Raw genomic sequence first — 25,510 nt, forward strand, 5'->3', positions numbered from 1 at the left:
TTTGTTTTCTGAATGTTGAACTTTAAGCCAACTTTTTCACTCTCCACTTTCACTTTCAAGAGGCTTTTGAGTTCCTCTTCACTTTCTGCCATAAGGGCAGTGTCATCTGCATATCTGAGGTGATTGATATTTCTCCTGGCAATCTTGATTCCAGCTGTGCTTCTTCCAGTCCAGCATTTCTCATGATGTACTCTGCATATAAGTTAAATAAGCAGGGTGGCAATATACAGCCTTGACGTACTCCTTTTCCTATTTGGACTCAGTCTGTTGTTCCATGTCCAGTTCTAACTGTTGCTTCCTGACCTGCATATAGGTTTTTCAAGAGGCAGGTCAGGTGGTCTGGTATTGCCATCTCTTTCAGAATTTTCCACAGTTTATTGTGATCCACACAGTCAAAGGCTTTGGCATAGTCAATAAAGCAGAAATAGATGCTTTTCTGGAACTCTCTTGCTTTTTCCATGATCCAGCGGATGTTGGCAATTTGATCTCTGGTTCCTCTGCCTTTTCTAAAACCAGCTTGAATATCAGGAAGTTCATGGTTCACATATTGCTGAAGCCTGGCTTGGAGAATTTTGAGCATTACTTTACTAGCGTGTGAGATGAGTGCAAATGTGTGGTAGTTTGAGCATTCTTTGGCATTGCCTTTCTTTGGGATTGGAATGAAAACTGACCTTTTCCAGTCCTGTGGCCACTGCTGAGTTTTCCAAATTTGCTGGCATATTGAGTGCAGCACTTTCACAGCATCATCTTTCAGGATGTGGAATAGCTCAACTGGATATAATGCCTCTCAAATAGTTGTGCCGCAAAGATGTTCGGAGTCCTTCCTCTATTCCTGTAGATTTACTTGAGAAAAAAGAAGTCAGAAGAAATCTGGAGAACGTCCCCATTAGGTAAAGGAAACTAAAAAATGTAGCAAGTTATTTCTTCTTCTAATTGAAGGTTATGAGTATTGAGTACCTTATTTGATCCATGAAAAGTATGTTAGGGTCACTCCTGGGTCCCCCTACAGCACCTTCATATCATCCCAATCACAGAACTTAGGCCACTACTTGATATATTATGATCACCTACTTACTTGTCTCTATCACCTACTAGATTATAAAGTTTAGCATCTTCTTAATGGATGTTTATCCAGTCCTTTGTGCCAGGTCTGAACATTTTCAAAATTACTGATATCAACATTTTTAAATTAATAAATATTTATTATTATTTAAGAGAACTATGTAGTGTAAGTCTCTTACAGTTAAAATCTGGATCAAAACCTGAATCAATAATAAGACTGGAAAATGGAAGGCAGAAATAAATGGTGAATTAAGGAGTGAAGCTCCTTGACTACAGGAGGAAAAGTCAAAAGATATTCTTTACCTTCTTCTCTAAAACTTAGACAAAACAAGCTAGAAAACACTCTTTAATTATAAAAGTAGCATTGAGTTTAAAATAAATAAATATTTCCCTAACAATGGAGAAGCTAAGAGGAAAGAAATAATATATTATAAATAGAAAATGATGCCCTAAAAGGTAAGAAGAAAAAAGAAAGTTAATGAAACAAAATGATAAAATATATACATATCTGTTTTAGCAAGAACATGTAAATGAATTATAATGCCCTATTCAAAGATCCTCAGATTGGGTCAAACAAAACCTAAAGGAAAAGATAAAGGAACATTATGTAAATGCTTAAAAATGATAAATTAAAATATAATTGTCTTGAATATTTATAGGTGAAATAACACTGTATTAGCACATGTAAAGCAAAAATTGTTACAATACAATGAGAAAAATGACAGAAATGTTATATTCAGAAATGCTAACACATCTGTCTTTGACAGATAAAATAAATGAAAATATAGGATATAAAGGTGCTGATCAATCTATTTATTAAAATTGATTTAATATACAGTTTTATAAAAGTGAACAATATTGCACAAACAGAAAATATACTTTCTTTTCCAAGACCTATGATCTATTTACAACAATTCATCTAATATTAGGATATAGAGAAAATTTCAAAGTTCTAGAACCAAAGTTCCACAAGCTGTATCTCTGAATATAATTTAACAAAATTATAAATTAATAACAAACATTTCAAGAAAGTACCAGTCCCTTAGAAATTAAAAAATTACCCTACTAAACAACTGTTTAAGAGGAAATATAAATCACAAATGTAGATAATTTTTAGTGAAGATGAGAAAACTATATATAAAAATTTATATGAAATGTCCAAATAGTTCTCAGTGAAAAGAATCCACAGTCTTAAATATTTCAATATGTAACAAGATGGGGAAAAATGAACTAATCTGTGAATTAAACTCTTGAAAAAATAGTATAATAGTATAAAAATAGTATAATTTTATATTTTAAAAATAAAAGGAATGAATGAAAATACAAAGGAGTCTAACAAAGGTAAAATAATAAAAAGACTGAATACTCAGTACTCAGAAGTGGTAAATAAACCCAAGAGCTGGTCTTTGAACTCAGCAGTAATGTAAACAAGCTTCAAACATGTAAATTAGAAAGAAAGGGAGGATTCTGGGGAGATGAAGTTGACAGCGGCAAGATCTGTCAGAAACCAGAGAGACTAGACAGCAAACTAAAATCCACAGACAATGTTTATAACAAAACTAGGTGGCAGGTGATGTCATCATATAAAGTTAAAATCTGACCTGTTCTTTTCATGGTGGTAGGTTGAATAATGGTCCCCAAAGATATCCATGTCCCAACCCCTGGAACCTGTTAATGTTATCTTATACTGAAAAAGGGACTTTGCAGATGTGGTTAAGGATACTAACATAGGGAGATTATCCTGGTTTCTCTAAATGGGCTCTACGTACAATCACAAATGTCCTTTTAAGAGGAAAGTAGAGAGGAAGACACAGAAAATGAGGTCAACGTGACAAGTGAAGCAAGCTGCTATACTGCTGACTCTGAAGGGGCCATGAGCCAACTGGCTGCTGCTGCCGCTGCTGCTGCTGAGTCGCTTCAGTCGTGTCCGACTCTGTGCGACCCCATAGACGGCAGCCCACCAGGCTCCCCCGTCCCTGGGATTCTCCAGGCAAGAACACTGGAGTGGGTTGCCATTTCCTTCTCCAATGCAGGAAAGTGAAAAGTGAAAGGGAAGTCGCTCAGTCGTACCCGACTCTTAGCGACCCCATGGACTGGAGCCTACCAGGCTCCTCCGTCCATGGGATTCTCCAGGCAAGAGTGCTGGAGTGGGGTGCCATTGGCTGCTAGCAAGTAGGAAAAGGCAAGGAAATGGGTTTCTCCCCAGAGCCTTGATTTCAGCCCAGTGTAGCTGATTTTCAGATGTGTGACCTCTAGAATTGTAACAAAATAAATGTGTGTTGTATTAAGGCATCGAGTTTGTGGTAAGTTGTTACAGCAGCAGTAGGAAGCCAATAAATACACTAATGAAATCATCTTTGATAATAAAGCAAGTCAGCAGCAATACAGGTGTACCTCAGAGATAATGCAGGCTTGGGTCCAGACCACCATGATAAAGCAGTAAATCAGGAGAAGGCAGTGGCACCCACTCCAGTACTCTTGCCTGGGAAACCCCACGGATGGAGGAGCCTGGTGGGCTACAGTCCATGTGGTCGTGAGGAGTGGAACATGACTGAGCGACTTCATTTTCGCTTTCCACTTTCATGCACTGGAGAAGGACATGGCAACCCACTCGAGTATTCTTGCCTGGAGAATCCCAGGGACGGAGGAGCCTGGTGGGCTGCCGTCTGTGGGGTCGCACAGAGTCGGACATGACTGATGTGACTTAGCAGCAGCAGCAGTAAATCAAGTTCCACAAAATTTTTGGTGCATATAAAAGTTATGTTCACACTATACTGTAGTTTCTCAAGTATTCAATAGCATTATGTCTGAAGAAACAAGTACATACCTAATTTTAAAATACTTCATTGCTAAAAAATGCTAACCACCATCTGAGCCCTCAGTGAATCATAGTAGTAACACCAAAGATAACTGATGACAGTTACATTTATTATTATGATGCCATAATAAACATAATAATAATGAAAAAGTTGGAAAGACCATGCTCCCTCAAATTTCATATATTGAAACCTAATACCCAGTGTGTTAGTATTAGGAGATAGGGCCTTTGAGAGGTAATTAGGTCTATGAGGGCAGAGCTCTCATGAATGGGATTAGTGCCTTCATAAAAGAGACCCCAGAGAGCTGCCTTGTGCTTTCTGCCATGCGAAGTTATTATGAAAATTACATGTCTATGAACCAGGAAGTGAATTCTCACCAGACACTGAATCTGCTGGCACTTTGATCTTGGACTTCCCAGGCTCCAGAACTGTGAAAAATAAAGTCCTACTGTCTATAAGCTACCCAGTTTATGGTGTTTTGTTATAGTAGCCTGAATCAGTTATGACCAATTAATATAACTAAAATATCATTTCAACCTTAAAATCAACATAAAACATTAAAAAACTGTCAGTGAAATATTTGCATTCTTTTTCCTAAGTTTTTGAAATCCAGTGTGCATTTTTCACTAACAGCACATCTCAGCTGGGACTGACCACATCTTAAGTCCTCAACTGCCACCTGTGACTAGAGGTTATACCATACTGGACAGCACAGTTCTGACATGTAGCTTACTTGTATACCCTAGAAAGCTCTAGAAGTCAAATGGATCAAGATTTTATTTTTAAAATATGAACAGGCTTCTTTAAAGCATATTGAAAGTCTGGGTTCACAAGAAAATGCGAGCCCTCTCACCACGGCAAAAACCATCTCCCTTTTCTGGTGGGCTTTCAGGCCATGCCACCAGATTGTGTGAGTTCAGGAGACTGGGCTAATGTGTGGAGCTGTGCAATTGTGGCAGTCCTGACTTCAGAGATGACAAGACAGGCTGCCCAGAACAAAAAGCAACACCTAATTAGGGTGCAAAATCTCCACACTACTCACTTTGCTAGGGTAAGAGATTGCAAGAGGAGGCCATCACAAAGCAACTCTAACCCAACTCTTATGTATCAAACCATTGTCAGCTAACGGCATTTGTTGAAATTTCCTCATCAGATCACACATTCAGTTTTGTAGAACAGAATATCATTGCATGACAATGTAGAGTTTATAAGTATTTTTCTATCATTATCTTACTGCTGCTGCTGCTAAGTCGCTTCAGTTGTGTCCGACTCTGTGCAACCCCATTGACGGCAGCCCACTAGGCTCCTCTGTCCCTGGGATTCTCCAGGCAAGAATATTGGAGTGGGTTGCCATTTCCTTTCCAATGCATGAAGTGAAAAGTGGAAGTGAAGTCGCTCAGTCGTGCCCAACTCTTAGAGACTCCATGGACTGCAGCCTACCAGGCTCCTCCGTCCATGGGATTTTCCAGGCAAGAGTACTGGAGTGGGGTACCATTGCCTTCTCCGCATTACCTTACTATATTTATCTAATATAATTATAGATCATTGCACTAGAGGAAAGGAACAAGAAATATATAAGCTTTGATAGGAGCACCAGATCATTTTATACTGCCTAATGTGGGCTTCCCAGGTGGTGTAGTGGTAAAGAACATGCTTGCCAATGCAGGAGACATAAGAGACGCAGGTTTGATCTCTGGGTCTGGAAGATCTCCTGGAGGAGGGCATAGCAACCCACTCCAGTATTCTCACCTGGGAAAGTCCCATGGACAGATGAGCCTGATGGGCTATAGTCCATAGGGCTGCAAAGAGTTGGACACGACTAAGCAACTTAGCACACATGCACAAAGTGATCTCAGGCTTCCCTGGTGGCTCAGACAGTAAAGAATCTGCCTACAATGTTGGAGACCAGGTTCAATCTCTAGGTTGGAAAGATCTATTGGAGAAGGGAATGGCAACTCAATCCAGTATTCTTCCCTGGAGAATTCCATGGACAGAGGATCATGGCGGACTACAATCCATGGGGTCACAAAGAGTGGTACATGACTAAGAGACTAACACTTTCATTTTCAATTCTAATTAAATGACAGAACTATAAACCATCATTAATATAAGCCTTTTTCTCATATATTGAGTTTTCCACAGTATAGGGAAGAAAATATTTCTTAGCTCATTAGCACATGTTAACATAGGATAGTCTTTAATAGTTTATTTTTTCCTACCAGTGTTCAAATAACAGCCTATTGGTAGCAAATATAAGGCTAAAAATAGGTGAAATCTCATTTAAAATCATGTTAAAGTTAAATTTCTCCTTCACAGAAAGCAGGTATTATTCACAGTCATTTTTACTCTTATTAAGACTGTAGATCTAAAGTATTTACTCTTGTGGAGCAGATAAAAGTGGAAATCTTTGCCTGCATGCTGTATTAGTGAGCTAAAAACACCTGTTTTCTCTCTGTCACAATTTCTCCATCTCCTATTATTGGAATGCTTAGACTTTATGACAAGGGTGTTATCTCACTCTGAAGTTTTACAAAAAGGGAGGAAGAATAGTTCAAAACTATGATGAAAACATCCAAGGTCATTATGCTCCTCATTTCTTTGCACTGAATTTATTTCCTTTTTGTATTTTGCTGTGCACACAAAAATTTCAATGTAGAAGAAATTCAAAAGCTTCTCTCTCCCTCCAATAAAATCTTTAAAAGTCATATATTTCTCCCAGAGACTTGAATTAAGTAAAACAGAATCAAATGTCCAAAATTCAGTCTAAAACTGTCAATAATGTAAGTCCTTTTTTTAAAAAAAAAAAAATCCTGTATGGAAAATGTAGGGTCTGCATTTTAGGAAGTCTAGTCAGTTCAGGACAGTCACCATCTCTTGAAATAGTCATCACCATTTTCAAAAATCATCTCTGGGGCTCATGCAGTATACCTGGCTGCATGTGCACTACACACAAATAATTCTTAACAGATGCCTTTTAAAGGTCCTGTTGACTAAGGTCTCAGCAAGGAAGTCCTGAAGGATCGCCTAATGAGACTAGCCCATGAGAACAGATAAACATGGGGAGTTCAGGACTAACAATCTGCAGGAAAATCATCCCAGAAAGGCGAATGCTTATTGTTAAGTGGGAAGCAAAGCAGACTGGCCAAGTACCCCCAAAGTTAAATTTGAGTGGGTTGCCAAAATGGTGCAAATAGAAATACAGGGAAATGAGCAGGTATTGAAACAGAACAAAATGAGATAAGATCAAGAATCAAGTGAGTTAATAATAGCCAGTATGGGAACTAATCTGGTGAGCATTGTGTCTTTCAGGTAAGACTTTATCACCGGGTTGGATAAGAGCCTGTTTTCAGAGCAGCATTTTCCAAACTTCAATGTGTATGGATTTCCCTGGGAAATTTGTTAAAATGATCTGAGGATAGGTGGAGATTCTGTATTTCCAGCAAACTCCCTGGTAATGTTGATGCTACTGGGCTAAGGGCCACATTTTGAGTAGCAATCATCAAGGACAGAATTTTGTCATAATTCAATAATGACTGTGGTAGTAACATTTTTCATCTTCATTCTACATAATCCTATTTTTTAGAAGCCATTTCTTCTAAAAAAAAAAAGTTTTAATCAATGCTCTTTAGTATTCATACTTGGGTAAAGAACAGGGCAAGACTGGACTTGGACAAGGGCCAGTATCTGAGAGAAAAGAAATACTCTAGGTCCTCAAGGAAATCATGATCTATAGAGAGAAGGACCTATTTGAACTCCTTCTTATTTAGAGGGTTACCTAGGGTGCAGGTACTGACATAAAAATAGCCAAAGATAAAGCCTACATGAATTTTGAAAATGATTCATATTCAACTCTTTAAAGTGGCTTGACTCTGAGTTTCTGCTTAATAGCAACTGTAAGAAGTAAAACAAGAACAAAAAAAATTCCAAGAGCTAGCCTCACAACAAACCTGTGTAGTAGGTATTGCTGACAACTCCATGTTACAGATGAGGGACAGGGCTTCAGAGAGATTAAGTGACGTGCCACAGGTCATTCTCCTAGTAAGAAACAAATAAGAAATAAACTAGGATCACAAACCAAGCCTGGTTAGAATATTTTATAATAAAAAGATTTTTAAAAATTAAAAGACTAGTTATAAAACCAAAATACAATTTAAAATGATCATTGCCATATCTTCCCAAGCTACTTCTTAAGGTGTTTATGAAGCTCCAATGAAATAATTCGAGATTTGAAAGGGCTTGGAAAATATGTGTAGCGAAACAAGAAAGAAAAACAGAAAGAAAGAAGTTGGCAAACAAAGGTACTTTGTAAACTATAGAGGATGAGTTTAGTTGTTGATGTGATTTATCATTATTAGGTCTCAAGATTGTGGAGCCAAGTCAAGGCTGCAAACATAAATCAATTCTTCTTCCAGTTTTAGGAGATAAAAGAACCTCTTTGAACTCTAAACTTCAACGTCTCTTGGCCTTGGTATCACCCTGTGGTAATTTATATAAATGAAGCCTAATTGTGAGGAAGATTATTTCTCTTTCCCCAAGGAAATACTGATGGAATTCCCTCCCCCTGACATTCTCTCTCTCTCTCTCTCTCTCAGCCCATTAGATATTACTTAACTTCTTATGAAAGCAACAAAAACTAAGATCCAGAGAATAGTGGTAAGACCAAAGTCAATAGAAGACTACAGAAGAGTCAACATTTAAATCAACATTTAAATCAACTATTTGACTACATGTCACCTCTTCTTTTGGAGAAGGCAATGGCACCCCACTCCAGTACTCTTGCCTGGAAAATCCCATGGATGGAGGAGCCTGGTGGGCTGCAGTCCATGGGGTTGCTAAGAGTTGGACACGACTGAGCAACTTCACTTTGACTTTTCACTTTCATGCATTGGAGGAGGAAATGGCAACCCACTCCAGTGTTCTTGCCTGGAGAATCCCAGGGATGGGGGGAGCCTGGTGGGCTGCCATCTATGGGGTCACACAGGGTCGGACACAACTGAAGCGACTTAGCAGCAGCAGCAGCAGCACCTCTTCTTTGAAGGGGAACTGGAAGTAGGATGGATTATCCCTTCCTTAAAACACTGTTTTTCATTCATTCATAATTAGACACATGTTTGTCAGAGCCAGACACTGTGTGAGTGTCTGGTGAATGAAACATACTACCCTCATGAAGTGTTTCTTTGTGCTGTCCTAGCCACTTTGAGAATACAAGTATGAGTTAGACTCAGTTCCTATCCTCAAAGAGCTACTACCTAATGTGGAGGCGAACATGTAAACAACTAAATTTCAGTCTATGTAAAGATAAGGGATCCTGAAGAATGGATAAACTTTTGAAAGGAAAGAACAAGAGCAAAGGGACAAATTGCAAATGGCTTTCGCATGCCATTTTAATGAGTTGAGAATTGACCTTGTAAGCAACGGAGAACTACTAAAAGTTATTGAGCATGGGAATGCTTAGAAATGTTGCATTCTAGAGAGGGCAGAAGAGATACAGGGGAGGGAAATACAGTGTCCAGATGTAGGATCTGACATATAGGGCCTCACTACTACAGAAAGTGGTAAAGAAACAGGATCTGGATCTGGAATTGTTTGGTTGGGAGGCATGTGGTTAGGAAGAAGACTCAAAGAAACCTGGGATGTGAGTTTGTTTCTAGAGAAAATAGCAATTCTATCAAAAAGATAGATTTGTGGGAAAAGATAATGGGTTTGATGGGACATAACAACCCTGGTGGAGACTCCTGGAAATACTATAACTGGGCTGCTGTTCTATTGTTCATCTCATTCAATGTTTAAGAGAGCGCACATGCAGTTATCTTCTCAAAGTAGAACCAAGCTTCCCATTCATCCTTGAGAGCCCTTAGGACTATTTGGGGCATGGCTTTTGATTTGTGGATATCTCTGCTCTGAGTTGGACTGATTTCTTAGAAACAACAATAAAATCAGAAGATAGTTCTAATTTTCTCACCCCAGCCTCATCTGCCCACATCTATAGCTCCAAAGCCTACCTTAAAAACTTTAACAAAGGCATTTCCAAACCTCTTTAGTAAAGGATCCTGGGCCTTGGGCTTCCATTGCTTGAATTTTGCACCAGAATCCTTCACATGATTTAAGTTCAATCCCTCTTCATAGGACTTTGAGGAAGACAGCTGATTCTGGTCCACCTCTTAATGACTAATCAAACCTAACATTATTTTGAGGGAAGGTCTGACCTGCTCTCTGTCAGCATTCAACATACCTGAGCACTTCCTATGTATAAGGTCTGTGCTAGAGACCAGGGCAGATACGAAGAGAATCATGAACAATTCCTGTTTGAGTATCTTAGTTTCTAAAATGAAAATACTGCAGTAAAATAACTACAAGAAGAGGGATAAAACACTCAGAGGCAGATGAGAGAGGTGTTAAGGACTGAAAAATTTGAGAAGGAAGAGATGTCTTTCATATGGGGGACAAGGAGGCTCATGAGAGGCTATGAGGATAAAGTAGCACTTAGCTAGGCATGGAAAGAAAAGCTTGTAGATGTTTGGACTTGGAGAGCAGCAAAAATGGTTTCTTCTGAGCCAAAAAACAGGATGCAAGACAGGTTTGGCTGAGGGAGTTTGAGGGGAAGGTTAAGCCACTGCAAGGTGGTATATTCAGAGGATCTACCCTATAGGGAGGAAATAGTCTTTATTCATACTTGGTATAGGTTCTACACTAACTCATGAGGCTTTTTCATCTATAGTCAGTCACATGAACCTGGATTCAGAAGAAAAATACATAAGGATTTTAAATTTAGCTTTAGAGGAAGTTTCTACCAAAAAGGGGTGGGGGCTGCTTTAAATGGTGAAGGAGGACAAGGGTAGGAGGTTTGCTTTTATCTCAAGAGTGGTACCATGGCAGGGGACATAGCTATACCAAGAGAGTGTTTGGATGAAATATCATGCTTTAGAATAAAGTCTTTCTTAGATGCTAGACTATGTAACAACACATAGGAAGAAGGTCAGTGCACTCGATCAAATAGGGAAACAAGCAAATCTCCTTAAAAAGTGAATGTCAGGAAATGATCATTATCCCCCATTCTTGCCAGACTGAGTAATGTGCCTATAAGTTTTATCCAAATAACATCCTCAATGAGAAAAAACACAGAACAATAAAATTACTGAAAGGTCTGGCAACCAAATTAAAGACTCACCCAGGGGGAGGGAGGTGGGGGGGTGGAAAGTGCCCAAAATAAATGTGCTGGAAAACCCACTTTGCTAATCATGCCAAGAACTAAACCCCACTTGAACTAGTAGGGCTTATGTGTGAACTTTCTTTAATGCCATTCTCAAGAGAGTGCACCTAACAAATACAAGTTTCCCAGGGAGAATCACAACTCTGCAATGGCATTTTTGTTTGTTTAATAAAATGCCTTTTTGTATGTCCTTTATTTGCAGAAGGGGTTTCTTTTTGTTGAGATACTAGATCCTTTCTGCACCTCATGCAACTCTGTAGGTACAAAGGAAGAAATAAAGCATTCATTTGGGGACAAAATCAAGAATAAAAAGCCAGTATCTTGAATAGGTAAGATTAATGGTGAATATTTTAAAACATAGCATAGCTTATTAAGAAATATGGATCAAAGATTCTTTTAAATCACTTTCAGAAAACTAAACATGGTTGTTATAAAAACAGAGGTGCATTTTCATTTAGCATATAGACCATTTCTGACAAAGTGATCCTACCTGGAAAATACTGGTGATCCCCACTAAAATCAACACAGCTAAATAGGGGTAATCCAAGTTTTCCCCTCCAATAGCAGCAAGGCAAGTTGAGCCAGCAGGACTTCTCTTTGCCCTATTTTCCACTAATTCAATTTCTCTAATGAAGAAATATTGTTGAGGCATCAGGTATCTTATTTTGGAGGAAGGCACTGAACAAGGCTATACAAGATCATACAGGCTTGCAAACATTGGCATCTGCCTTTCTCTAAGGAAAAGGAGACAGGAAATAGAGCCTTTTATCCCATGAACTGGCTGAAATGAAAAAGAGAAGAGAAACAGAATAAAGTAATCACCTCCCACAAAGGATCACTGCATATATTTTCATTTGAAAATACTAGAAAATAAAGATGTCATCATCAGCAACTAGCACAAGTTCCACAGGAGTTCTGAAGGCATGTTCAAAATGCTAGCACATGCATATCTATCACACACACACACACACACACACATAATGTGGCAATTTGGCATTTTGAATGCCCATGACAAGTCCATCCTACCCTTTTCCCTCGTAAATGGACCTATGTAATCAGCAAAACCATAGATCTCAGTCCAAAGATATAACTGTGTGAAGAAGGAGTCTCAGAAAAAAAAAACAAAAAACAAAAAAAACGATCTCCTGATTTCATAAACTTTTCATTCATGGATAATCTTAACTACCTCTAACTTTTTGCATCCATATGAATGTATGGATGCAAACTCCAATGAATTGTATTAGCAGTGGCGAGCCGCCACTTTCTCTGTTTTCTGAAGCCAACAGGCGTTACATTTTTTTACCTTTACTCCCCTATCCTCCTTTTGGACAATTAGAGGAGCCACTGTATTTCAAGCTACTCAGAATGACAACCCTTCAGCTCTGCAGAAACTATGAAACAGTCACATAAAGAAATCTGCTGGCTTTTCTGGCTTTAGGAAATAGAGATCTGCTAACCACTTCATCAGCAAAGCATGGTGCCATCCCTGCTGCCCTTTCCATAATTGCACTCTGGATGCCAGTCCCACTTCTGTGGTACTATGGGGAAAAAAAGTGAAGGTCTCAAAAGTTCCTGAGCATCCATTGAAACATTGCTTATCTTTACCTTATACAGCATTTCTAAACTCTGTAGCAGGTATCCTTTCAATTAAAAGCACTACATCTTCCTTAGTTTATGTAATTACTGGATTTTTTTTTTTTTTTTTTGATACTGCTAACCTCAAAAGAGCAAAAGTCAGTCTAAGTGGTCTCAGGGGAGAATAAATTTTGGTCAAATACTATGGCTAGAATTTAATCACTTAGCAGCCAGGAAAGAGTTAGAAGATGGCAATCGTTCTTTGAGCAGAGTCCCCTTTGTGGAACATAATCCTTTTAAGTTCACCAAGAATAAGTCAAAGCAAATCTCACCTACTTTTCTGATACAGAAGAGGACCGCAGATATAAAATATTTCTATCTCAATCAATATTGTATCATACCAAGTGCCTCATAATTACTTATATATCAGAAGAAGAAATATAGATTGAAAGAGAACAATCATATGGTTGCCCAATGAGTTGTGTTTAGTGTACCAAGGTCAACCAGGAGAGAACACTCCATTGGTGTACAAGGTTGCTTAACTAGCTTCATCTCCTAATAGCTTTCTCAGACCCTAAAAATGCAGTACCAACCTAGACAGGTATTTATAGAATCACTATGTAGTCTTCCAAAGTTACTATATTAGTTACACATTTTCTGTGCATTCCTATGAAAATATTTGAGTACTTGACCTGTCATTTTCCCCTGAGAACTTCTGCACTGTCTCCCACTGGTTTCTTCTAGGTCCCACCTACCAGAATCTAAGTTGCTCTTACATTTAGCATTTTAATTTTTCTCTACAATATTCAGTCAAATCCCTCGTGGTAGGTAAAACTCTCACACACACAAAAAAACCCACTGTTTTTTCCATGTCTTAATAAGAGATACTTTGTAATATTAGTTTGAACCACTTTTGAAAATCAAAAGAAATGGTCAAATATCAGCAATTTCATATCGTTCTACATAGAAAACCAAATCCAAATGTCTTCTGCTAAAAATTCCATTGGAAATCATCACAATGGGGGTGGGAGGCTGTAATTTATAGAAGTTTGTGAAGATGATAAAGGCAAGCATTTGAAGAAGTAGATATTACCGCTAATATCAGCTCAGAAAAACACATTAATTGGATAAAGTTCAATGAGCTTCAAGCACGTTTTTCTCCTTCTCTTTACAACTCTGTTCCTGAAGATGAACACTTTCTCTTTCTGCTTGATACCATGAAGGTCACTACTTCCAGCAAACTTGAGAATTTACCATGCTGTATTCTAATGTTGATGATTTTCTCTGTGCTCAATTTTTGAGTCTTCCTATAAACAAGGGAAAACAAAGAAATACTCTCTTCCTTCAACAGCTGGAATTCAACAGCTGGAAATTCCATTTAGAGCAAAATTGAAAATATAGAAAAGGGAATTTAATCATTCTATTTTAAATTCTTAATAAAAAACATTTACACAAAATTTATCAAATAAAATTACAAATAAAATTATGCATAAAATGTTTTGTATTTTTAAACAAAAGTAACTAATCTAGAAAGAGTATTTATCTGTACATTTTGTAAAATATAACTGCTTTTCTCAAAGTAAAGTATTTTTGTAATTAAAGATGTATATTTATCTTATGTCTAGATTCAAGGTGGTTTCCCTGATGGCTCAGCAGTAAAGAATCCATTGTCAATGCAGGAGACACAGGAGACTTGGGTTCAATCCCTGGGTGGGGAAGATCCCCCTGGAGGAGGAAATGGAAACCCACTGCAGTATTCTTGTCTGGAAAATCCCATGGACAGACGAGCCTGGTGGGCTACAGTCCATGGGGTCACAAAGAGTCGGACACAGTGGAGCAACTGAGCATACACGCACACTAGATTCAAGGTATTACAAAAATTTCACCTCACCAGTCTGAATTATAGTTCATAATAATCCTTCAATGAGGTCCCAAAAGACAGACCTGAAATATTATAGAATGTGCCTTGCCGTTAACTATTTCAAATATAATTTTCCTTCAATTTTTTATTAAAGAAAATTTATGGCCAGATGGAATAAAATGCAAGTATCTAAAATGCTAACCTATTTATAACATATGACCAATTAAAAAAATGGGAAAGGGGAACTGAGAATATGTTGCCCAAAAGAAAAATGACTATAAGGGAGATTTTTACTGTTATAATTTTTACTGTTTCTTAATTTGATCATTTTTGTTGTTTCTTAACATCAAAAATATGAAATCATAATTTAATGAATCTGTAGACTAGGAGTGAAGAGATGGGAGGAAGGTAAATGGATATCTACTTTACTCTTAAAGTGTCCTATTTTCATGGTTTTTAAGATAGCAAAATATTTTATGACTAGATTATTAACGCCAAGAAATTTAAAAAATTTGAAATCCAGGTAACAAAGAGGATTTCTCCAAGCCTGAATTATTTTCTATTGTCTTTTCTCATCTTTAGATCTAAGAATCCATGACCTGAGCAGGGAAGCTTATTGTGAAACAAAAAATGAATGTGAAAATAGTTGAAATTATGGGTGTTAACCTACAATGATTTATATTTTAGGCAGATATTATTTCATCTTGCCTAGTTCTGTAAAATTCTTTCATAAAAGTCCCCGACTCTCACAAAAACAGTCAGAACATGATGGAAGAACCCCTTTTTTGAGTTTGTGACTCATATAGTTAAAACTTCACTTGAAGTATCAGAGTTTCAGTTTAAGTTCCTTTTATTTTTCCCTCTGAGGATGTAGAAAGTCATAAGCTATCCAGATATTTCAGGTAGAAGAAACATACATGGAATAAAATAATCAGCATATGCTATGGGTAGAGATAGAAATTACCATGCAAATTATTTATCTGCTTGGTTGAATCTGTCTGCACTTAGCAAGCCAATTTTAGGTAAGACACAATGCTAGATAATTCTGAGACTTTAAAAAGGGGGCATTTTTCCTATTTGTCTGTTGTATTTTTCCCTCATTGCACAATATAAATAGAGAAAGATGCTTACAATAAAACTGAAAAATATGAATTGAAAATAAACAAAAGGACAAAGTAAAATATAAATAACAGCTATAAACCAGGGAAAAACAAGCTCAGATAGGCAATCTCAATGCCTTCCCACATTATGGACTATAAACTTTACTCTAACCTTCTGGAATGCCTTGTCAAAGGGAAGTATTATTCTTATAATTCAAGAAGCTAAAAGGTAGCTCTGTATATAAGTTAAATAAGCAGGGTGACATTATACAGCCTTGAAGTACTCCTTTTCCTATTTGGAACCAGTCTGTTGTTCCATGTCCAGTTCGAACTGTTGCTTCCTGACCTGCATACACGTTTCTTAAGAGGCAGGTCAGGTAGTCTGGTATTCCCATCTCTTTCAGAATTTTCCACAGTTTATTGTGATCCACACAGTCAAAGGCTTCAGCATAGTCAATAAAGCAGAAATAGATGTTTTTCTGGAACTCTCTTGCTTTTTCGATGATACAGTGGATGTTGGCAATTTGATCTCTGGTTCCTCTGCCTTTTCTAAACCCAGCTTGAACATCTGGAAGTTCACAGTTCACGTACTGCTGAAGCTTGGCTTAGAGAATTTTGAGCATTACTTTACTAGCCTGTGAGATGGGTGCAATTGTGTGGTAGCTTGACCATTCTTTGGCATTGCCTTTCTTTGGGATTGGAATGAAAACTGACCTTTTCCAGTCCTGTGGCCACTGCTGAGTTTTCCAAATTTGCTGGCATATTGAGTGCAGCACTTTCACAGCATCATCTTTCAGGATTTGAAATAGCTCAACTGGTATTCCATCACCTCCACTAGCTTTGTTCGTAGTGATGCTTCCTAAGGCCCATTTGATATCACATTCCAGGATGTTTGGCTCTAGGTGAGTGATCGCACCATCATGATTATCTGGGTCATGAAGATCTTTTTTGTACAGTTCTTCTGTGTATTCTTGCCACCTCTGCTTAATATCTTCTGCTTCTGTTAGGTCCATACCATTTCTGTCCTTTATTGTGCCCATCTTTGCATGAAATGTTCCCTTGGTATCTCTAATTTTCTTGAAGAGATCTCTAGTCTTTCCCATTCTGTTGTTCTCCTCTATTTCTTTGCATTGATGGCTGAGGAAGGCTTTCTTATCTCTTCTTGCTATTCTTTGGAACTCTGCATTCAAATAGGTATAGCTTTCCTTTTCTCCTTTGCTTTTTGCTTCTCTTCTTTTCACAGCTATTTGTAAGGCCTCCCCAGACAGCCATTTTGCTTTTTTTGCATTTCTTTCTTTTGGGATGGTCTTGATTCCTGTCTCCTGTACAGTGTCACAAACTTCCATCCATAGTTCATTAGGCACTCTATCAGATCTAGTCCCTTAAATCTATTTCTCACTTCCACTGTATAATCATAAGGGATTTGATTTAGATCATACTTGAATGGTCTAGTGGTTTTCCCTACTTTCTTCAATTTCAGTCTAATTTGGCAATAAGGAGTTCATGATCTGAGCCACAGTCAGTTCCTGGTCTTGTTTTTGCTGACTGAATAGAGCTTCTCCATCTTTGGCTGCAAAGAATATAATCAATCTGATTTCAGTGTTGACCATCTGGTGATGTCCATGTGTAGAGTCTTCTCTTATGTTGTTGGAAGAGGGTGTTTGCTATGACCAGTGTGTTCTCTTGGCAGAACTCTAGTAGCCTTTGCCCTGCTTCATTCTGTACTCCAAGGCCAAATTTGCCTGTTACTCCAGGTGTTTTTTGACTTCCTACTTTTGCATTCCAGTCCCCTATAATGAAAAGGACATCTTTTTTGGGTGTTAGTTCTGGAAGTTTTTGTAGGGCTTCATAGAACTGTTCAACTTCAGCTTCTTCAGCATTACTGGTCAGAGCATAGACTTGGATTACCGTGATATTGAATGGTTTGCCTTGGAAACGAACAGAGATCATTCTGTAATCTTTGAGATTGCATCCAAGTACTGCATTTCAGACTCTTTTGTTGACTATAATGGTCCCATTTCTTCTAAGGGATTCCTGCCCACGTTAGTAGATATAATGTTCATGTGAGTTATATTCACCTATTCCAGTCCATCTTAGTTCGCTGATTCCTAGAATGTCAATGTTCACTCTTGCCATCTCCTGTTTGACCATTTTCAATTTGCCTTGATTCATGGACCTAACATTCCAGATTCATATGCAATATTGCTCTTTACAGCATCAAACCTTGCTTCTATTACCAGTCCCATCCACAACTGGGTGTTGTTTTTGCTTTGGCTCCATCCCTTCATTCCTTCTGGAGTTATTTCTCCACTGATCTCCAGTAGCGTATTGGACACCTACTGACCTGGGGAGTTCATCTTTCAGTGTCCTATCTTTTTGTCTTTTCATACTGGTTCCACATAGGAAAAGGAGTACCTCAAGCCTGTATATTGTCACTCTGCTTATTTAACTTATATGTAGAGTACATCATAAGAAACGCTGGGCTGGAGGAAGCACAAGTTGGAATCAAGATTTCCAGGCGAAATATCAATAACCTCAGATATGCAGATGACACCACCCTTATGGCAGAAAGTGAAGAAGAACTAAAGAGCCTCTTGATGAAAATGAAAGAGGAGAGTGAAAAAGTTGGCTTAAAGCTCAACATTCAGAAAACGAAGATCATGGCATCTGGTCCCATCATTTCATGGTAAATAGATGGGAAAACAGTGTAAACAGTGGCTGACTTTATTTTTCTGGGCTCCAAAAATCACTGTAGACAGTGATTGCAGCCATGAAATTAAAAGATGCTTACTCCTTGGAAGAAAAGTTATGACCAACCTAGACAGCATATTCAAAAGCAGAGACATTACTTTGTCAACAAAGGTCCATCTATTCAAGGCTATGGTTTTTCCAGTAGTCATGTATGGATGTGAGAGTTGGACTATAAAGAAAGCTGAGCACCAAAGAATTGATGCTTTTGAACTGTGGTGTTGGAGAAGACTCTTGAGAGTCCCTTGGACTGCAAAAATATCCAACCAGTCCATCCTAAAGGAAATCAGTCCTAAGTGTTCATTGGAAGGACTGATGTTGAAACAGAAACTCCAATACTTTGGCCACCTGATGCAAAGAGCTGACTCATTGGAAAAGACCCTGATGCTGGGAAAGATTGGGGGCAGGAGGAGAAGGGGACAACAGAGGATGAGATGGTTGGCTGGCATCACCAACTCAATGAACATGGGTTTGGGTGGACTCTGGGAGTTGGTGATAGACAGGGAGGCCTGGCGTGCTGTGGTTCATGGGGTCGCAGAGTCGGACACGAGTGAGCAACTGAACTGAACTGAAAATGTAGCTATGTTTTTTCACCACTTAACTCTAAAATAAATATCTCTAAATGAGTTGAGGAATGTGGTGTAATGCCCTTAACCATGGTGCTAGCTACTTTCCAGTTCTTCCTCCACCTCAAATTCACTACCTGCTTTCTCTCTTCTGCATAGTAGGACACTGTCCCTCCCAGGCTCCTTGCTTGGCCTCAGGTTGGGTTTGGCTGGAGAATGGAGGTCAGGGGAAGAGAGAGAGGTTGCAGATTTCTTCCCTGCTCCTCTCAGTTTTGGCCATGTTTCTGATAGAGGGTGTATTTCTTCCAGACCATAGCTATGTTGGGTGGCATTTCCCCCAACTCCAATAACCCTTCAGTCGAAAATGTTAACAGCTTCCTACTTTGTTAACCTCTGGCCACTCAACAATTTTTGTTAGTTCTTTTAACTCTACCCATACTTCTCCTTGATGGCTTTCTTTGAAAGAATGGTATGATTTTCCTACCAGGACCCTGATTGAAACAGATGAATTCCTATAGCAATGCATTATTTCAAAAGCTTCCTTCTCAGAAGAAAAGTCAGAGCATGACAATAGCCCTCAATCACATGCCAATGAAAACACCTCTGAAAGAGGTGAATATTACTGTTCAAGTAAATAGAAACAAGGCTCCCCTGGTGGCTCAGTGAAAGAGTCTGACTGCAATACAGTAGACACAGGAGATGTGGGTTCGATCCTTGAGTCAGGAAGATCCTCTGGAGGAGGGCATGGAAACCCACTCCAGCATTCTTGCCTGAAGAATCCCATGGACAGAGAAGCCTGGTGGGCTATAGCCCATAGGGTCGCCAAGAGTTGGACACAAGTGAGGTGAATGGGTACACATGCACGCATATAGAAACAGTCTATAACAGTTCCAAGTATCCGATAGAGCTTTCTGAAATGATGAAAATGTTTTCATATCTGTGTTGCCCAATATAATAGCTGTTAACTATATATAGCTGTTGAGTTCCTGAAATGTGGACAATAAGGAAGTGAATTTTTATTTTATTTCATTTTAATTAATTTATACTTAGCTACATGTGGCTAGTGACTCCACTACTGTACAGCACAAGTCTACATTAATCCAAGAACAAAAACTAGAGACTATCTGAATTTATGGTACAAAAGTAAGTAGAGTTCCCACTGACAAAAGCCTGTAGTCATAGAGGGTTAAGCAAAGTACAATAAAAAGGACACAAAGTCCAAAAGAAGTAAAGTTCATACCAAATCACAGGCATTAAGGAAATCTTCATGGAGGAGTTTTAATTTAAGATGAGTCTGGATGATGGAATAAATTTTGTATTTGTTTTCTATGTCTACTAATAAAGCATCACATGTTTAATGGCTTAAAAGCAAATTTACTATCTTACAGTTCTGTAGGTTAAAAGAGCAACATGGGTCTCCCTGGGCTAAAATCAAGGTGTGAGCATGACTCTATTCCTTTCTGGAGGCTGTAGGGGAAAATCCATTTCCTCGCCTTTTTAGCTTCTAGAGACCACCCTCATGGCACCCTTTATCCATCTTCAAAGCCAGCAATACAGCATCTCTTGTTATATCCCTTTGACCACAACTAGGAAAGGTTCTCTGTGATTATATCAGCTCACCCAGCTAATTGAGGATTAATCTTTCCATCTCAAGATCTTTAATTTAATCACACCTGTGAAGTCCATTTTGCCATGTAAGGTAACACAGTAACCGGCTCCAGGGATTAGGATATGGACATCACTGGGGGCTTGTCTTGCCTACAAAAGATTGCCCACACAAAGACGTTGAAGATGAAAAGAAAAGGATTCCAGGAGGAGGTACAGGCCAAGAGCAAGACAGACCATAAGGAATTGACAGGATAATCACTACAATCTGTTAACTAGCTCACCCAATTACCCTGTGTTCTCTGTTTCATCTCTAAGATGTATTGTAACACATGCTGACTACTCAGGGCTGGTAGGCTACTCTAGGACACCTGCCTACAAGTACTTCTGCCAGTGAACTGCATGCTTACCAACAGCCAGCTGTGTTTTTTGCCAAATCTATTTAGGCCAGTTATATTGTCATTGTAATACATAATTTAATTAAATACTGCTGCCGCTGCTGCTAAGTCGCTTCAGTCGTGTCCAACTCTGTGCGACCCCATAGACGGCAGCCCACCAGGCTCCCCCATCCCTGGGATTCTCCAGGCAATCAGTATGAATATGAAAAGATTTGTTCCCAGGCAAATGAAGTCTAATGCTTTGGAAGGACTCTTTTTAAGGTACTGAAAACTTCTGCTAACAATTTTGGGGCTCAACACTTTGGGAATCACATTCCTCTCACAGGGTGTCTGATTTGTCACCTTCTTTCTCCGCCTTGGGACATGGTCTGGAGTCCTTAATTTCTACCGTGTCATGTTTAAGGCTCAGACTGCTGGCTCTGTATAGATTTGCTTTCCCTCTCACTTTCCATCATTCCCAAACCCAAATTTTCTCTTCTTTGTTACAGTCTGCTTTCTCTGGAGAAGTAGAGACTTTCAGGAGGATGGAGATCAAGAATAGGGTGCTGCATTTGGTAATTAGGAGATCGTTACCGACCTTCATGTGAATGACTGTTTCAACCATTTGAGTGGACAACTGAATAGTTGTCAGGATTGCCACATCAATGATCTCATGGGTACAAAGACCAGAAGAAGAATACAACGGCACCTATCCCAGTGGCATAACAATGATGACAAAAGCACTTTCATACTGCTGACTCAGTCTTCATCTGCTAGCGTAACCAAGACTTCGAGAATAGAGGGCCTCATCTCTTTCATTTATTATTGTGAAGTAGAGTGTTACCAAGTGTACACTTCAAAAAGGCACCCAACTAGACAGGGATGGCAATAAGGTTAGAAAGAAAAGAAATAACTGTGCAGCCCTAGGACTGTATTCAGAAGTGAGAAAGATGCCCCCACAAATCACTTCACCCTCATGCATACAAAGCAGAGTACAGACTGATTTATTTTCTTGTCCAGGGAACTGGCCAGATTTTTTCTAAAACCCTGGAGGGCAGTCTTTGTGCTCATGTTGCCTATGGACATGGCCTGGGAGACGAGCATCTGACTGTTTTAGAGCAGTTCTAATCTTCTTGGACTGCTTGGGAATGGCAAAAAATGTTTAAGTACATATGAGCACATCTATATCTGAGTATGTGTACATATGCATCTATCTTATATGTGTACATGTATTTATGCATGTGGACATATTGGCTGATAAAATGCAATAGATACCTAAAAACATTACATAAAAAAAATCAAAATGGACTATTCCCTATCAAAATAATGCCAAGACAGTCAGGTAGACAAATGAGTTTTGTTTTTGTTTTTTAAGTCCTGACATTGAACTGCATAATCTTTTATATTTTCATCCTAAGGTATTTCATAACATTTGTGAAAAAAATTGTTTCCTTCTGTTCTTCAGTCTCACAAAGTTCTCATTAACTTTGCTACTGTAGTCTGGAACAATTTAAACCTTTAGCTTTCCAATTCTCAAAGACATCTTCCTACTGACCACACTGAAGGAAGTATGACATGGCTTAAAGGGTCCTAAAGAGTGAGCCAAAGGACATGGGTTTAAGCCAGAACTCTACCCATTATGAATTTAGGCTGATCTTTCACACTCCTGAGTCTATTTCCTCATCCGTAAAATGCGACTGATAACCTTTGATCTGGGGCTTTCCCTAGTGGCTCAAATGGTAAAGAATCTGCCTGTAATGCAGGAGACCTGGGTTCAATTCCTGGGTCAGGAAGATCCCCTGGAGAAGGGAATGACTACCCACTCCAGTATTCTTGCCTGGAGAATTCCACAAACAGGAGCTTGGCAGACTACAGTTCATGGGGTCACAAAGAGTTGGACATGACTGAGTGACTAAGCACACACGCCACCCTGGACCCATTTTTTCATATAGGAGTTTAAAAAGAGCATCTGAGAATGGGCTTTGTAAACTTTGAAGTACTAAATATAGAAATGAATAGGTATTATTACAACTACAATTGTTAAAGTAGGTCTCATGCTTAAGAAGGAGCTCTAGTGATGAGTTCTCTGGTATGTTAAAACAGGAAGGAAATTATAGGATTCCAACACACACCTGTCCTTTGACTTCATTCATGAAATTTAGGGTGGAAATTTAAAATATTTCCCTCAATTTCCATTAGAATTACATTGGCTTCAAAGGAGGTAAAAGTCAAGATGTAACAAAAAATTTTATTCTAAATTGTTCCAAAGTGTGGGTTTTCAATCATCATGATTCCTTAAATTAGAATAGATCTGCAAAAATAGATACATGCGAGCATTTTTTCCTAAAATTTTTTCATGTAAGAGTATGCAGCCTGCTATATAATGTCACACATTAAAATAACGTTGGCATGGAATGGGAGTAAAATCCTTTCTCTGGAAATAAGCATATGTTATTAAAATCATATTCCATTTGTAGCCAACTACTAGAAAAGAATCCACATTTCAGTGTTTAAGTTTAGGATCAACTTGGAACACTGTGATTTTGTGCAATAAGCATAGGACTAAGGCAAGAGACTTGGGTTCTACTTCCAGATATTCCACTAACCTGGTGGCTTCAGTAAAGGATTGACTTCCATATGCCTTAATTCTCTCATGAATAAAATAGATTAACACTGCATGCCTACTTGCCTGTTTCATAGGGTTCTTATGAGGATCAAATGAAATATCTATGAAAATGTCCCTATGAAACTATGAAATGGTGTAGAGAAATAAAGAATTAAGAAAATGAGCTTTATATGAAAGTTCTTACAGCATAATACATCCATTAACCACAATTTATTGGATTTGTAATCCATAAAGATAAATTGATAATTCCTTTTTCCATACGTTAACTTTATAACAAGTTTACAATAACCTTGACCTTAATAAATCAGCTAAAGGAGCTAAATATGCTCTTTATAAATCATTCCTCTCTATGGTTCTTGAAGAGAGCTTAGGATCCCCAAGTCATACACACTTTGGGTGTTCTGACAAAGCTGTATATAGAACAAGCCACAAAATTATTATGAGGTTAATAACAAGAATATGAACAACACCACTGAATATTTAAAATATCCCATAAACACAATGTATTTATAGAACAATAATTAAGAATACAATAACAGACAATACAGAAAATTATGTCATTCCCTGGCTGCCTCACATTTGCAGACACTTTCAGAAGACTTTCCTCATGTTGTATTTAGCAGGAGAAATGTATGGTGAATTTCTTGAGCCAAGATTTTTTTTAATCTTTGCATATTTCATCACTTAATACATGTTTATGAATGAATAAAAATAATTAATGAAAAAAATTAAATGATGTCCTTGAAAACTCAATGTTTCTATAGAATGCAGCAAAATTGACTTGTGGAGAAAAAAGTCATGATGTTAGTAATCTCTCTTTAAAAGTTAAAGAATATCAGCTAAATATTTTAAAGGATAAAACACAAAACCAATCCTTCCGCACTGTTGGTAGGAATGCAAATTGGTACAGCTACTATGGAGAACAGTATGGAGTTTCCTTAAAAAACTAAAAATAGAGCTACCATATGACCTTGAAATCCCACTCCTGGGCATATATCCAGAGAAAAATAGGATCTGAAATTATACATGCACCACAATGCATGTATAAACACTGCAGCAGTATTTACAATAGCCAAGACATAGAAGTAACCTAAATGTCCATCAACAGAGGAATGGACAAAGAAGATGTGGTACATATATACAATGGAATATTACTCAGCCATTAAAAAGAATAAAATAATGCCATTTGCAGCAGCATGGATGTTCCTAGAGATTGTCATACTGAGTAAAATAAGTCAGACAGAGAAGGAGAAATATATGACAGCCCTCATATGTAGAATATAAAAAGAAATGATACAACTAAACTATTTACAAAACAGAAAGAAACAGAAAATTAACTTGTTGCCAGGGGGAAGCATGGCGGTGGGGGCAGGGAAGGGGAAGGATATTTCGGAAGTTTAGGATAGACATATAAACACTGCTATATTTAGAATAGATAACCAACAAGGACCTACTGTATAGCACATGGAACTCTACTCAGTGTTATGTGGCAGCCCAAACGGGAGGGGAGTCTGGGGGCAGAATGGATACACGTATATGTATGGCTGAGTCCTTTTGCTGTTTACCTGAAACTAACACAACATTGATTGCTAATCAGTTATGGCATCCTTAGTCGCTCAGTTGTGTCTGACTCTGTGATCACATGGACTGCAGCCTACCAGGCTCCTCTGTCCATGGTATTCTCCAGGCAAGAATACCGGAGTGGGCAGCCATTGCCTTCTTTAGGGGATCTTCTCGACCCAGGGATTGACCCCTGGTCTCTTGCATCACAGGCAGATTTTTTTACCATCTGAACTACCAGGGAAGACCCTAATCTACTATACCCCAATACATAATAAAAAGTTTTTTAAAAAGACAATCCAAACCAATGAAAAAGAAAAAACTAAAATTAAATAGCCATATCAGGAAATTGAACAGAAATGTAATTGAAAGATAAAACCATGATCTGACTTGCTAAAAAG

At 38.3% G+C, this 25,510-nt stretch overlaps 1 protein-coding gene across 1 annotated transcript in view; it reads right to left on the bottom strand.

The window, feature by feature from the left end:
* Positions 1-217: 217 nt before the first annotated feature.
* The window catches only part of LOC129650965 (homeobox protein Hox-D9-like), a 197,406-nt gene continuing 172,113 nt past the window's right edge, over positions 218-25,510 (bottom strand). The window contains exons 4-5 of the mRNA XM_055579724.1: positions 7,829-7,916; positions 218-843 (exon numbers count right to left, since the gene is read on the bottom strand). Of these exons, the coding sequence (XP_055435699.1) occupies positions 841-843; positions 7,829-7,916 (91 nt within the window). The 3' untranslated portion in view covers positions 218-840. The remainder of the gene's footprint in view (positions 844-7,828; positions 7,917-25,510) is intronic.

This window comes from Bubalus kerabau, chromosome 4 (assembly GCF_029407905.1).
Source record: "Bubalus kerabau isolate K-KA32 ecotype Philippines breed swamp buffalo chromosome 4, PCC_UOA_SB_1v2, whole genome shotgun sequence".
Lineage (NCBI taxonomy): Eukaryota > Metazoa > Chordata > Mammalia > Artiodactyla > Bovidae > Bubalus > Bubalus kerabau.